The sequence below is a fragment of the Agelaius tricolor genome, unplaced genomic scaffold (assembly GCF_023055355.1).
Source record: "Agelaius tricolor isolate 1412-34295 unplaced genomic scaffold, bAgeTri1.0.p SCAF_5, whole genome shotgun sequence".
Classification (NCBI taxonomy): domain Eukaryota; kingdom Metazoa; phylum Chordata; class Aves; order Passeriformes; family Icteridae; genus Agelaius; species Agelaius tricolor.
The window spans coordinates 22,985,424-23,001,659 of record NW_027269265.1 but is presented as its reverse complement, the minus strand read 5'-3'; the positions used below and the strand labels follow the sequence as shown (position 1 = coordinate 23,001,659).

The 16,236-nt window shown below is 44.2% G+C and overlaps 1 protein-coding gene across 2 annotated transcripts in view; it reads left to right on the top strand.

Annotated features, from left to right (window-relative positions):
* The window catches only part of IFT43 (intraflagellar transport 43), a 46,456-nt gene that overhangs the window by 9,431 nt on the left and 20,789 nt on the right, over window positions 1-16,236 (top strand). For both annotated transcript variants that reach the window (XM_071426771.1, XM_071426772.1), the window contains one exon: window positions 7,974-8,041. In XM_071426771.1, the coding sequence (XP_071282872.1) occupies window positions 7,974-8,041 (68 nt within the window). The remainder of the gene's footprint in view (window positions 1-7,973; window positions 8,042-16,236) is intronic.

Genomic DNA, 16,236 nt, shown 5'->3' with positions numbered 1-16,236 from the left:
AGGAGATTTTACTTAGTATGAGGGGTCCCTGCTTTGAAAACAGTTTTGTTTGGCTAATTCCTGTGTCCTTTATTCAAGCTTGTGCTCTTAAGTATGACAGTCACACTTTATAGTATTTTTCCATTTGAAAAAGTCTGTAAATGGTATAAAATGGTTAACTGAGTGTTCAGAAATCTGACTGATCAGTAAGCTGCTTGTAACTTACAGTACAGTATGCTTGCAGACTTCTGTTAATTGTATCATAAGTCTCTTCCAAATCAACTGTTAGTGGAACTTCATGTTATAAAGTGTGATTCAAATCTTGTTTCACTATATTCCTCCCTTAGTCATTGCCTGGCCAATCTGAAATACTTGGCTTCTTGAATCATTTGTCCGAAGTTGGCTCCTTCGTCCCCCGGATGGCTCATATAACCTTTCTCTGAACTCCCTTTGGGCTTTGCTAAGTGTTACAATCTGAACTCTTCCTGGATTTGGTCCCTCTCCTCTTGCTGTGCTGAAGATAACTTTGTAGCTGCTTGAATACTAACAAACAACCTCATCAGGGTTGTCGATATGAACGTACCTGCTGAAGTCCTGCCCTCCAGCCATCTGCCTGCTCTGAAACTTGTTTTGCATCCTTTGTTAAACCACTCATCTTGCATCTGAATTTTTGCCAGTTGAATCACTCATTTGGCATCACCTTCCAAGACTGCCTGGGATATTTAGCCAAAGGCTGTGAGGCTAATCAATGGTATAATAAAGGGTGTATCCTAATATTTCATGTTAATTTGCAGAGGCAGAATAAGCAGGAGTATGAATGTGGTTGTTAGCCAAGATTTTGCTGGGTTCTTTTGTGGCTTTGCCATAGATTTTCTTTGGGACCTTGAAGTCCTTCCACTAGTTTTCTTTAGTCCCTATCTAAAAGCAAAGCTAGATCTTTATGCAAAAGCACTGTGGGTATTCCCTGAATAGACCCACAGGGGGATTTAGATGCCTTATCCTCATAACAAAATCCATATCCTGCACTGGATGCCTTCATAGTACATAGATAATATCAGGATAGGCTGGTGGATCTGTTTGGATGGTAAAGAGTAGCTGAGAATGGCAGTGTGTCTGAAACCCTGTCCTTCTGTGGAGTTCTGGCCCCATTCTGTGAGCTCTGGGGGTGCATGTCCTTGCACTATCAGTGAGGGACCCTGATCCCCATCCTGTGTTTTCTAGCCTTTGGAAGTAGAGCAGGGCTTTTCCTTGCCTTCAGGGACCTCCAATTCCTGAGTAAGCAGATGTTCATTTCAGTGTTCATTTCAGGAACCTCATGCTTTAGATGTAGAGATTAAACTGGCCATCTCCTTTCGAAGCTGGAGAACACTGATTTTATTGTCCTCTTTCGTCTCTGAGAAAGATGTAGCAAGTAATGTTTACCACCTCCATGGGGAATATTATATATTATGACAAGTCTATGAGCTGTTCTGTGTCTGAGAAAGCTCTCAGTCCTTTCTCCTGAAGCTGCTCTGCTTTGCAAATGGAACCAAAAGAATTTTGGTACTATAGGGAAGGACTTTTTAACTGAAGGCAACAACATTTGAGTGGGAGGACATCAGTTCCAATGGGTCCCTTGGGGACCTCATCCTCTCGTTGTGCTTTGGTAGATGTGCCATAGGTAGTATCAAGGTCCTTCAGAGACTAAAAACAGGGACAGCACCTGATTTCTGACCCTTATACAGGTGAATGCTGCCTCTGTGGCTCTATATCACTCAGTGTTTGAGTGACAACATGCTTTAAGGCAACAACTGGAAAGAGAATTTGAAGATCAGACCTTTCCAGAGGGGGCATCAAAGTGCTTTTGTAGTTCTAGTTGCCAGTGCTTCTGAAACATTTGGGTGGAAAAATAGGCTGTTGCTTTTTAGGTGAAGTCAACATGCCAGGAGCAATTGTTTTCATTAAATGTTTGTTGGGAGAACAACTATAAAAAGAAGGTAAGTACCTGAAATATTAAGCCAGTTATGTTCTTAAATTGCTAGGTCACCCAATTGGGTGAGGTTGAGTGAGTGTATTTGCATTCTAAAATACAGTGCAGAATGATGTGGAGATCCCCTGGTGAGAAGCAACCTGCACTCTACTTGGGGAGGTACTAGCTTTGTTACCAGAAGTACCTAAAACAAGACAATTTCCAGACTTGGGCTGACTCATGAGGATCCTTGTGGATGCTTGCAGGTGTGTCTGCACCTGTGGTGTAGACATGGCCTGGGGCTTGATGGGATCAGGGCCTTTAATCAGAGCGGTATTTTCCTGACCCAGTTCTTACCCTTGCACAGTGGTTGGCACCCAGCTCCAAACTCTCATTCCATTGTCTGGTCTGGTCTGGATCTGTGCAGCAGCCACCCCCCAGGTGCTCTCCCCTGCGTTCCCTGAAACTAAAACAGCCAAGTGAGGAACCCAGCACCAGCTGTACTCAGCTGAGTGTTGATCAGGGGACCTTATTTGTGTAAAAATAATCACAATGGTTTGGGCACTATCCTTCCACTCTGGTTTAGAGAGTTCATGACCTAGGAAGTCATAATTGTAATGCAGTCACAGTCATTTCTGTATCTACAATTTGCACTGCAATAAGATCTAGAGAGTGTTGGTGTATGGCTGGAACAAAAATTTCCTATTCCCAAAGACCTTACAGTCTTACTGCAATATTTTTCTCTAGCATCCTGTTCTCCCCTGTGATCTTCAGCTTGCAGAGGAGCCTTCAGCAGGGGTAGCAGCATTTTGTATATGGCATGTTGCCAGGGTTTTGCTTTCTTAGGCATGCAGTTGGGAGTAGGGTGAACTGGCAGTAGATAGCTCTTGAAGCAATTGGCATTTTTTGAGAACCTGGGAGGGTTCTCTGAGGCAGAATTTCTCATAGCTATTGCACACTGTGAATGCCCTCCCATTTACGTGGTCCTGGGCTGAGCTGCATTTGTCCCTCCATGTCGCAGAGTTTCTGTCATGTGTTGTGATTCTTGCATTATTCTAGTAAATACCCCCCACTGAAAGGATCCAGCATCCAAGGAAGCACTGGGTTTTTTACCTGCTTCCATTTTACAGGATTTGCATTTTTTTTTTTTTTTTTTCCCCAGAGGTCTTCTGGTTGCGTGTAGAAGTGCTGTAGTCCCAGACTGTTCCTGGGGACCTCTCATCTGGAAGTTGGCCAGATTCTCCAGGAGGAATCTCAAAAATGCAGCTGAACTTTTGTTCCCTAATTAGGCCAACTTCCCCAGTGTGAGCCCTTGCACTGCACGGCCTGGAGCTCCCCAAGGCCTTGTGCAGCCTCTGTCCCGTGCACCCCGACTGGCTGACCGGCAGGGCAGTTATTTTCAGCTTTCTGAGCTTATCTCCTTGCCTTTTGATGACATCTTCTGAAATAGCATTTCTGGTCAGCCATGTTTCCCAGCCTTTCCAGTAGTATCCTGCCTGCTTGTCTACCTTGAAGTGGATTAGGGACAATCTCATTGAAAATAATTTTATTAAAAGCTTTTCCTTTTCCACACATTTATTTCATACTTTGAGTGCTTCTGGACCTACATCAAGGCAACAAAAGAACTGTTGGAGGTGGGAAGGTGGATGGGAAAATGTCTGACCCTAAGTAGCATAAAGTGATAGCAAATTGAGAAATGTTCATGCTTAGGAGGGCTGGAGAGGCACTTCCCTATGACTATGGACTGTGAGAGGATTCTACCTGGTGACCCCTTGTTCAGAGAATCAAATTGTTGTGTGCTGATTCACTATTTTCCTGCAGGGGAGAGCAGTAATTCCTCAGACAGGTTAAGGTGCCAAATGCTGCAAAGGTGACAGCTTTCCTCACGGGTGCATGTCAGCTGACAAATAGCTGGCCACTGTTTTGGGAAAGCAATTCCGGTAGCTGGTTAACAATATGAACTGCTCCTTTACCTGTGATAGATGGCAGAGAATATTTGAAGGCCCTCAAGAGCTTCTGTTTCAATAACACTTTCCCTAGTAAAGGAAAGCCAGTGACTGTGAGAAGAGGGGCAGTTTGTGGATGAAATAGAAATCCAGTATTTTCTGCCCAGTATTTAAGACATGCAGAAGTCCTTGGAGGGTATTCATTAAAATCAGAGGCACTATTTGAACTGTCTATGGACATGATAAACAGAGCCAGCAGAGATGGGTTCTTTGCAAAAAGCCGAGGCTTGCATAGATCTTGGAATTGATGTGTTTTTGATATCATACATGCTCTGAGATCAGTATAGATGATTTTATGTAGCTGTTTAGGAGCAGTGCGGCTATTTGATTTACAGTTCCTTAAATGGCAGCAATCAAAACTAATTCATCAGGCCTGGTTGTGGAGATTTGCTTTTCTTCAGTCAAGGGAGCCTCTGGCATCTTGCTGGAGAGGAGAATCCTTGAGACTGCCCGTACTTGTTTCTTTCCACTTCTTGGTCAATATTGGATAAAAACAAGACACCTACATACTGTGTAAAATCTCACAGTGTTTGTATATTGGAAAAACATAGATCTTACATATTTTAGGGGAAATGTGACATAATAGAAGAATTGTGTGTCCTCTGTTGTGTGCTCTCAATGTCATTTGAGTCCCTGCATCCCTGGACTGAGTGCTCAGTGTTCCAAAGGAGTTGTCATGTTGATGAAGGTAAATTAATCCATATTTCCAGACCCACCTGAGAATCTGAGGGACTTAACATGCCCATAATCTGCCTCTGTTGTGGTTGGTCCTAAAAGAAACTTTGCTGGACCTTCAGGATTCAGAGATACACAGGATAGTTTCTTCCATGAGGGAAGCAGCATCCAACTGGCACCTTCAGAACTGTAGACGTGATCTGACAAGTAGCCTGGAAATTTCTGCTTTAATGGGAAAGTCAGATTAGAATTTGCATCTGTCTGATAAGAAAGGGCCTGAAAAACAATAAAGAAGAAGGTAGAATTTCTACTTTGATGCAGGAGAGATGGAATTCAGGCCAGTCATTTTTTCCAAGGGAGAGATAAAATACTGCTTATGGATGTATCAAAGTGTTGGTATGGAAGGTGGCCTAAGAAGTACTGGAAAAATGCCTGAGCTAAATTTCTGAGAAAAAAAAAAAACAACCCACAAACAACAAAACAAAAAACTTGGACCATGGCTGTTTTCCTTGGGAAAGGGACAATCTGCAGAAACTCAAGTAGAGGAGATCTTCTGGAGATAAATAATGGACAAAACTGAAGTGGAAAGGAGAATTCCAGCAAGTAAGTGGTTAGCTGATGCTGTGAAAGAGACTGAGCAGCAAGGGCTGAGAGACAACACAGTTGTCAGGAGCTGGTGGAATCTGTGTTTTGAGCACTAGACTCTTTGGATGTATAGCTTTGCATTTGGGAACATACATATAAATCTTGCCTAAGGTATAACAGTAGGTACCAACAAGTTCTAATCATTTAAATCCCCCAGTCTTTTTCACCAAAAAGGTACATTAAAAAGCACATTTGCTGCATTACAGAAGGACAGTATACTGTATTTCTGCTCTGATCCCTCTGGGGTTGACATTTGTCCCATTTTCTGTCTCAAGCTCTTGCTTGCAGCTGCAAAGTCACTACCTGTCACCATATTATGGTAAAGCACAACATTGCATTCTCAATTGTAAATTATGCTAAGATTTTGGAACTGTGAAAGTATATGAAGGTAAGTTTATTTACTTGACAAAAGTGTATGTGGCATGTGACCTTATTGCAGCACTTTCCAGGCAGCTAACAAAGAAAAGCTATTTCTCCTCAGCTGACAGTTAACATTGCCTTTCCTGTTGCTAGTGTTCCTGTAGGCAATTCAGAAAGAATTACTTGATTTTTTGCAAGAGGAATAAAAGACCTGTAGGTGTATGTGAGGTGTTTTTCAGGATCTGACAGACATTCAGGGTTCTGTGGTGTGTATGATCAATGAGAACACGGTATAACATTGGCAAGACATTGGAATTAAACCCCTAGATGCCCTGGAGTCATGCCTTGTGCAAAGACTGGGCCAGACATTGTCATCACCCTCTGATCTGGTGTGCCCCACTTGAGTTATCTTTGATCTGAAGGCTAGTTTTGATGATGAGTAAATTAAATTGCAGGGACATTGATATGCCCTGGACATGCTGCATTCTCCCTCAGCCCTATTGCCCAAGTTCTTTGTTGTCATTTTTGTATCCCCATGCACCTTTGTGAGGAGTTGTGAGGCTGTGTGTTGGAAACAGGCTTGCTGGCTATCAGAGGGATAGTGTAAGGGGAAAGGGGGTTATTTGCATGGGAAGCATCTGTGTGGGATTGAGTGTGGTTTTGTGTTAGGGGTGTATGTAATGGGAATAAGGATGTTTATGTGGGCATGCACGCCCATATGTGGTGTGTGTTCCCACTTTTTCTTGGGCTCTGGGTGTGTCCAGATCAACTGAATTCAAAATGCTCCTTTTTTGGCACTGTAGCCTCTTCTCTGGTTTGGCATCTTAAGAATCTGGGGGAATCATTTAAAGATCAGAAAACTCCATTCACTTGGGCCCCTGAAGGCTTCACATTCTGTGACATGGTCATTCCAGTCGACTGAGCTCTGTCCCCCACGGATGAGCCCATATAAGGAGGCTGTTTCCTGCGTTTCACGCTCCCTGCCTGTCCCTCTGCCCTCCTGTGCTCCCTTTGCCGAAGAAAGTTGGTATTTTGGGACTGCAGCTCCTGCCTCATTCCTGCTCCCTGTTTATTTTTGGAGGATGACTATTTTTGCTCCTATCAGAGAGCTATGCAGGGTCATACCCCCTCCCTGCAGCAGGCAGAGGCTGCCCCTGGCAGGGTCTCTTAATTTCCCACACTCACAAACAATGCTTCTACTTCAAGAAATAAACATGTGAGACCCCTACCATCAGGGGTTAGCATGACCCTGTCCTCATCTGTGGCAAGAGGTGATTTGGCTTTGGCTCAGGGTTGACCCCACCACACATGCAAGGTCCTCTCTGCAGTCAAAACTCCTTGGGAGTCATCCCACTCATTCACTTCCTTAATAAAAGCTGTGGGAGCCACCTGTGCCCCCACCATTCCTTTGCAGTTAGCAGTTTTTCTCTGTTTTGGGACATCTTTCATGCAATTGCTCTTTCTCACAGTGGTCCATTCATGGGTCCCTTTAGTCCATCTTCCCTCACTGGGCACCATCAGTTGGGAGCTATTGCCTCACCTTGCCTCTGCTTTCATCATTGCCTGCCATGCAGAACACTGAAGGCAGTGCTGTCAAAGTGCCTCAGGCTGGGGGAACCAAGCCCAAATCTGTAAATGGCAACGGGCAGCTTCCAGATGGTGGGGATTCATGGCCCCCATTTGACAATTCCATCATAAGCCCCAAGCTGAATTCCCATTTTCTCTTGCCATGTAGCAGAGTGCCACACAAGACAATGCAAGAAAATAGTAGGGAATGTCTTTAAGCTCCAGATGATCTTCCCCTTTGGATTTCAGTGGTGGCAGTGGTGGGATTCATCCAACTAACTTTGGAAGAGTTTGGGTATGGATCACTGTGTCTGAACTTGGCATCTATCATCCTATTCTAAGCAGTGGACAAAAGCAGACTTTTTAGGAATGATTCCTCATCTAAAACAAGATGTCTAAAACATGCTGTCTTGTACCCTAGGAAAGGCATAATGTGATACCTCCCACTGCTATGTGGGCAACAGTGATGAACAAGTTCCCAATGAACCCTATTTTGCCAGGAGAGCACACTCTCTGTGGATCAGTCAGCTACTGTATTGTGTGTCCTCAAAATGTCAAAGGCACATAAACCTGAAACTTGACAAGATACTGATGAGGGTGATGCACCTTTTGTTTACAGACAAGCTTAAAAACCTGTCCTGTAGTTTATGTCTTCCTTTTATTTTAGGATTAAAGAGCATTTTAAACACTACCTCTCCATTATTTGGTAAAGTGCTACATTAGTGTGTGTGGACCTGGTGTCTCAATTGGCTTGACCAGAGCTGTCTGTAACATGTCTGTTCTCTTTGTTAAAGGTTCCGCCACCTAAACCCCCACGCCGGCAAGGAGGCTGGGCAGATGATCCTGTGCAGGCATCTACCAAGTGAGTCCTCACCTCTTTCCTTATTAAGAGGGATTTAGATGTGGAATAAAGGAACATCACTAGTTGGACCTTCCTGTCACAGACATTGGAACAATTTTCCTGGGTCATTCAGATGGTCTTTCTTTCCAAAATCAATGTAACTTGTTCAAGCCATTTGAAGTATTGCTTTTGCTTGGTTCCATTGGCTAATTGACTTGGTGAGGTTTAGAACAGTGTACATGTCCCTGTCTGCCAGAGGCAGCATATTCCTTACCTGGTACAGTGCCTGGAAGGAGTCAAGAGCATAATAAGCATGCTAAATGCAGGAGCTGGGATGGGTTCTGTCCTTTCCAGGAGAGTGACACATGACAGCACCACACTGACAAGAGTGCAATGAATACATCAGGATTTAGTGATCAGCCTCGACAGTAAAGGTGAAATTTGTCAATGTTTATGTGTGTATGGGGTTATGGTATAATGGAGATGGATGGAGATGGTCAGCAAGAAGAGATGGGAGGAAAAAGTATACAAATTGTAGAATGTGTGTTGAGAAGCCCAATGCTTACATGAAGGACAAATAAGACAAAGTATCTGGACATGGTATTAGAATAGGTATGAAAACTAGAGGACAGTTCAGACTGGGAGGAGATTACTTGCTTTCAAATAGTTATGGTTTTCCAAGCTTAGAAGTTATGCTGGTGTTGTATTTCATATTCAGAGAGCTGAAGGGCTGAGCTGGGGAGTGATGTGAGATTGCTTGTGTACTTAAAGGCCTATAGTAAAAGTCTATATGTCTTAATATATACTTTGGAGGCACTCTGAGTTATGAAAAGTTATGTACTTTCTTGTCTGAAACTGAGAATGGATGAGGACATCCAGAAACCTGTTATACAGTCAGTATTTTTTGGGAGGGGAGAAAAGTGTCTGTATTCTGGGGTAGCCTTTCCAAAAAACAGTACTTTTCTGGGAAAATTAGCACTCCATCTGTCTTTGAAAAATAAATAGTCTGGAAATCTGGAGACTAGAATAAAGCAAGGGAATAAAGATCTCAGCCTGAACTCCTGTTGCTCTCCAGTTTAACCCTGATAATGGTTATTTTCATAGGCTGGCTGCACCTAGAAGCTGCCATTGCAAAGATGTATCCACCTCAGGGTATTAAAAAAGTGCCATCAAAGATCCTGGATCTTTGTAGGACCAAGCAGAAGCTTTATGGAAATGTGACAGCCAACAAAAAGGTTCAATTTCATTGTTTAGTTAAGTAAGTTATGTAATTGTTAGTTAGGTGAGGGACTGGGTTGGAGGTAATACATATGCAATATATCTGTGCCTAATGTGCACTAAAGGACAGTGAACAGGTTCTTAATGTAACAGCACTGTGCCATGTGCTATTTTACCATGTTTTCCATTGTTTGACGTTACCCTATAGATTTGCAGCAGTAGCTGTAGGTGGTGCTCCCCCAGCATCTCCAGCTGCGTGGGTTACAAGACATTGTAGGTGTCTGGAGTAAAGGCTTCTGTGACACTGGATGTGGGTCAGCTGGAGAAACAGAACAGGACACAGGGTTGCAGACCTTACTTTCTCTGAGAATCTGCAGACTGGGACGTGAGACCAAGATGTGTCCCTTGCTCAATTGTGCATATGAAATGTCATATCTGACAGTGTTCATTTGTAAGAAGGGTTTTTATTGAGTAAATTTTATGAAGAAGTTTGTTCTGACTTTCTCCAGTCATATGAGGTACAAGGGTTTTGTACAAATAATTCCCCTGTCTTTCCTATCCTGTGTATTATCCCCAAGCTGATCTCTCTTCTTCTCTCCCTTAAAAAAGTCTGAGCTGCTGGCCTGTAGGGCTTGCTTTTTGACATATCCCAGGGTAAAGCCTTCATGTGAAAAGTCTGAGTCATCGGCTGATGTCATACCAATGTTGCTGTAGCTTTGTTGTTTCTGTTTTCTCAGGCTCTATCTCCCCACAGCTTTTCTACCAATTTGACTCAGTTTGGAAGCCCATCAAGTTAACTTGCTCCAAGTTCACTAGTGTAGATGTAGTTAGAATAACATGCTTCTGTTGTTATATCTGATTTAGGTTTAAGCCCTTTTTTGACAGTGTAACTGAACCCACACTTGGGAATCGTTCTGTTAGAAGTAATTTGATTTTCAGAACTGACAATGCTAAAATCTGATTTTTTTTTTCTTTCACTTAGAAAGGAAGGATGAGCAGAGTGGCTACAGTTAGATTTTCTGTGTTGTGTAAATATATTGTGGGTCAGATGGAATACTGTGGCCACTTGTGCAATGATCTTGTAGCTATTTATGTTATTCTTTTTCTCCATTTGAAGTCTTAGCTTTTAGCTCTCTTTCTGACAGATTCAGTCAGTTATGACTGTATACGTGTTGCTTTTCCTGCAGGGATGCTTTTCTGCTATATTTCTAGTTCAGAGTCTTATCAGTATGAAACAATCACTTGAAATTGTTCTTTTTATTTCCATTTGGCACATGTTAGAGTAGAATTTAGTTTGTAACCTGTTTTTCTACCTTTGTGCTCTCTTTTAGTCCCTTACCTACCCAGCTCATGTCATGCTTATGTAGACTTGTAAATATTTTCACCATCTTGCTGATTATTTCCATCAGACTGCTGCTCTCCCAGACTGTTGCAAAATAGGAAGAGGAGGAGGATTCTTAAAGTTTTCCCACCTAAATTATTTTTTAAATTAATTGGCACAGATGGTGTGTGAGATACAGTATTTTATCATGAGTTCCCATAGCATTTGCAAGTGTCAGATTTTTAAATTGCTGAGAACTATCAAAATGATCTATTTTACTCATGTTTTCAAATGCCAAATGTGGGAAGATTACTTTGCACTCCCAGTACTCTTAGAGGACAGTTGTCATTGCTATGAGACCCATTTTGTAAATCTGGGTAATGATGAGGACCACTGGTAAGTGTCTGAGCAAACCCCCAGGTCCTTTGCAAACAGCAACTAAATGGTTCAAAGTAGTGTCAGAAAATTAATTCTTCCATACTACCAGGGCATCTGTACCTGAATCTGCTGTATCTAGTTAAATCTGTACTGAGAAGAATCATTCTCTCTGAGAAGAGGTGCTCTCATTGCTGCCCCAGCAATATTCTAGCCCCAGTATTAGCAGAAAGGGGACCAGCCAAGAACCTGGGCAGCCACTTGGGGCCTAGTAAACTGCTGAGATAAATAACAGTAATTACAGCTGGGTTTTCCTACAGAAACAGCTCTCCAGCCACTGGATGGAGCCCAAGTGCCATTCTGAAAGCTGTGCTGATGTCCCTAATGACATCAGTGCTGACACTTGTGACAAGCAAAGCAAGCTCTAATGTCAGGTTATCTCATGCATCAAAAGGAAGAAACACAAAGTGCCTGCCAGTGGGGGAAGGAAAAGGGAACTCAGTTTTGCATGCTGGTGAGGATTTGATAAAGGAGGGGCGCCTCCATGATTCATTTAATTTCAACTTCTTTTGATCTTGTCTCTCTGACTTTCCTCATAGAATTTCTCTTTAGCAGTACTGTAATTTCTTTGTTTCTCAGGTCTCTTTCAATTTACTCGGGTGCTTGATCCCTTTGGTCTTGCAATGAGCCCCCTAAAATTCCTACAGCTCTGCAGGCAGCAGCGAGGGCTGTTAAGGAAATAAACACAGCTTGTTTCAGGTAGCCCTGCAAGCAAACACAAGTGCTGCTTTCAGTAGGAAGTCCCTTCCAGTGCCTGCACATGTACCTCATTTCTTCTACGTGGATGATGGCGGTTTAGCAACAGGTGCTTCAGCTACAAGTGAAATTTCCCCTTTCTGACTGATAGGCCACACAGAGTTGGAATAATCAAAGCTTGTTTAGGAAAATGACCGTGCCTGAAGTATTTTGGAACAGAAGTGGTACAGTGGTACAGTGTCCAGCAATGCCTTTGTCAAGAAGGTGAATTTTAAGTGCATGTAGGAAGGAAGAGGATGCAGTTAGGGTGACCTTTAGAGGAGGGTAACCCAGCACCTCTAATAGCATAGATATCATTTAAGGCTCTGAATGGTGGGCAGTGGTGAGATTGCACCCTGGAGCTGGAGGAAAGTTATTTAAGAGATTAAGGGGTTTTATGATTCAAGGTCTCTAGAGATAAGTAAAGTTAAAAACCTCCTGTTTCAAGAATATGGGCTTAAACTATCCTGTATTCTCTCTATAAGAAATGACCCCTGAGAGTGCCTGGATTTAGAACCTCTAGCAATCCCTGTCGTGCAGATGGGAATAGTAAAGTGCTCATGAATTTCTTGGTCTGGGACAGTGGGGGAAAGATGTGTCATTGCTTCTGTTCTCTACTCCCAATCCAGTAGTGTTGTGGTGAGTCTCAGTCTGGACTTCTCTGTGACAGTGCCACGTTAGGAGCAGAGCCAGACTCCTGGCTGCATGGGAGATGTCAGCCTTGCTCTGCAGCTTGCAGCCATCTGTGGATGTCCTCAGTGAAGTGAGGAGTATAGGCAGAGAGGATCAAGGCTGCCAAGTGAGGGGGCACAACTTAGAAGGAGAAGAAAGAAAAGGAAGTCTGATTAAGTTTTGTCTTGAAGTGTCTGTTTTTGGGTTTGTCCCTGCATTGATCTGCAAGGGAATGAGGCAAGTAATGGCCCCTTGGGGACCTTCAGGACTTTCCTCTCAATGTCAGCCGTCATTTTCAATCACCCTCTCCCTCCCAGCCATTAATTTTGGCCCAGGATCATGGGGACTTGTCCATCTATCACTCCTAATTGACACTAAATGATCTGTCAGTTTATTGATGAACGGCAGGAGTGGAATTGTCACAATATATTTTACTTTCTAACAACTCCTCCTGACAATTTTACCTTGTCCATCTCACTCTCCTCACATAAATCTCCATTGGCCTCTCATTCCTTCTCTTGGGCTGATCTGGTGCCAGCCACCTCCATGCCATCGGCACGCATCAAGGACATCAAGATGGCGGTAAGCTGCACTGTGCAGGCCCAGGGGTGGGTTTTTTCCTCTCTCTCCCTGCCCCCTCCTCTTTTTTTTTTTTTTTTAAATAGGCTGGATGTTCCAGGAATGCTAACAAGCTCCTGTCCTCTTGTCCCTTCATGTCATTGCTGGGGTGAGCTCTCCTTGGTGTTTCTGTTTAGACTCAGTAAAGATAACTGGCAGAAAAAGAAAAGTCCCTAAAAGACAGAAGAGTCACCTGAGAATCTCTCAGTGCCCTGGCTGTCACAGGGGATTTTTATTCCTTTTAAACCTGCTTAGTGTGACTTGCAAGAATTTCCTGCAAGGGGAAAGTGTTAGACTTATGTCCATTTATGTCTTTGCAGTGCTCAGAGGAGCATGGAAAAAGACTTTTGCATCTTCTTTTTCCTTTTTTTCTCCCTTTTTTTCTTTTCAAGTTTTTTTTTACCATTTTATCTTTTTTTCTTTTTTCTCTCTCTTATTTTTAACCTAGATTTCTGTTTAATTTTTCCTCATTAGTGATGTTTTCTTTTTTCTGGAAAGGTACTGGGGAATGGAAGGTCTAGTAGGATTGCAGACTCTTGCTCCCCTGGAAATTAAACTTGCACGACAAAAACAGAACAAAAGTGTGACATTTTTGGTAATGGTCCATGTAAGCTGCTGAAGTGGCAGAGTATTCTCAGGGTGAAGTGTCTCTGACTTTTTTTTTTATGATTGAGGACAAAGCATCTTCCTTCCTTATTTCTCTTATCCGAGAAATTTTCCAGCAAATTTAGGGGATGCTATTATTGCTGTTCCAAATATTTCTATTTTAAAATAGCAAAACCTTCTTGAAGAACACATGCAACTTCCAGCCCTTTTGTATCTGTCATGGCCAAGGCTAAAAGCTTGTCTGGCCATTGTAGGTCACTTGTATGTTGGCTGTGAAGTCTAGCTTAATGCAGTTTACCTGTTGAAAGGGACCTGAGATTGACTTGTTGTATTTGCTCGGCCCTATTTCCCCCTCTCCCAGCCCCCTTCTCCATAAAACCCCTCTACTATTCTCAAGTTCTTAATCCAAGTTCTTAAAATATCTTCATGCAGAAGCTGTTGCTCTCAGATGACAGAACAAGATACCATTCAGTAATAAACACCTAATTCTTTCTACTGTTTTTCATATAAATGTTTTCACTGAGGCCAGTCATAAGTGAAAGGTCTTTGAACCTCATAATCATGGGTTTGTTCTCTATTGTGAGATTTGGAAAAAACCCAAACAACCTTAAATACATTTTCTGTCTCCTTTAGCAGTCAGTTCTTTCCTATAACCATGAGGATCCAGAAGTGTGCTTTTTTCCTTTAAAAGGAAGCTAAAATGCTCCTGTAACCTCAAGAGCAATTTTTTGTGCGAGTTGGTCTTTATGCTTACTGGAGGCCAAGAACACGATCGCTTGGATAGGAGCCCCTGTTCTCAGGGACCAAAGATATGTGAATACCTCTAGAAACTGCAGCACTGCTTTCTGTTTTCCCACACTGCAGGAATTTGTATAGTGTTTTTGTTTTTTCTGTTGCTCAGTGGGAGCTCTGTACAGCTCTACTGGTCAGTTCTCTACCAGAGAGCGAGAGGGGGAACCCTGGGAACATCTGCTTCAGGGATGATGCAGTCAGTGGGCTGAGGTTCAGGGATCCTCAGGAGCACTCTCTGGCAGCTTGTTCTTCTGTGCCAGTTCCTGAAGTCCTGCTTGCCAGAGCTTTCCTCCTTGGTTGTTTCTGTTAAGTAAGCTCACATATTAGGACATGAGGAGAAACAAAAACATTTCAGCTGGAGTTTAAGTGCCTCACAAGTCCATTTCAGCTGGAGCTGACTAGCAGCAGTGTCAGATCCCATCTCACAGAGCATGCCTGCTCATTGCTGCAACCATCCTCTTCCAGAGCCATGCTCTGGGGCAGTGTGTTCAGCATGCACTCTGACCAGCACAGGCAGCTTGGGAGGGGCCAGGAGGTGGATGGTAGGGCCATGACAGCTTTAAAACATGTGTGTCCGCCCAAAACCCTGTTATAGTGATACAAATAGCTGTACATGCCAGGGCTAGGAGGTGGAGGGCTGTGAGGTGACATCCTATGATGAAAATAAAGGCTCATAAGCATGCTGAAATCAATGGCAAAACTTGCCTCGATTGTAGGAGATGTGAAGATTAAACTCCTTAATTTGTAAAGGAAAACCTGGCTTTTCCAGGCTGCCACAGGCCAGGAAGAGAGGGTGGAAATTTAAAACTACAGATCAGAGCTCCAGAGAAGGTGCAGTGGAATAGCTGAGAAGGTACCTTGTGGTGCTTTCCAGCACGGGTAGCAGTTCTAATTTACAGACAGCCTTGGTGAATGTGTCTTTTCCTGTGCCACAGCAAACAAGCATTGACTGAGACCCACCCTTGGAGAGCCCGGAGAACTATCAGCACTTGTGTGTAGTACTGGATCTGTAACTTAGTTGTGCCTTAGGCTATTGAACAAGCTGCAACTCCTAGCTCACCACCCACTCACTGTGGTGATGGACACTTAAGGAACATTTGAGCAAGAAAATACAACGTCTTTTTAAAATATTTTTTCCCTCCTCCCTCAGGCCTAGACCTGAATTAGCGTCTTTGCCCGAGAGGCAAATGGCTTCATGCCTCCCTGTGGGCTGAGCCCAGCCTTCGGTGTTGAGGTGGGTCATGGTTTTGGATGGAAGGCAGAACGCCGGCTGCTGCCTTGCTTCCAGGGCACCCAGCCTGTCTCTGCCCACCCTTTGATTGCCCTACTGTCTCCAAACAAAATGCATCTCTGAACATCACAACCTTCTCCTTCCCCCCCCCCCCCCCCCCCCCCCCCCATTTCATTCTTTTAGCAAGAGGGATGTTTGGAGCGGCTTTCTGGTTCCGCGTGATTCGTAGCAGTGGTTGAGGCACGCCAGGAAACAGGCCAGCACACACACACACACAGATGAGTTTCTCCCCGCTGCCCTGTAAGATGGGAGCAGCCCTCGGTGCGCGCTGCCGGCGGGGCCCGAGCCAGCCGTGCTGCGTTGCAGGCCGGCCCGGGCTCGCAGCGCCGTGCTTGCCCGGCAGGGGGCGGCCGCGGCCCGGCGATGCTGCGGCTGTGGCGGCGGCGCGGGCAGCGCGGCCCGGAGCGGCCCCGGGCGGAGCGGAGCGGGGCGGGCACAGCGACCAGCCCGGCCGGGACAGGCTGCCCGCGCTCCCAGCCCTTTCTCCTCCTCCGCCGCGCCGTACTGGGCGTTCCTGTCCCGCTGCCT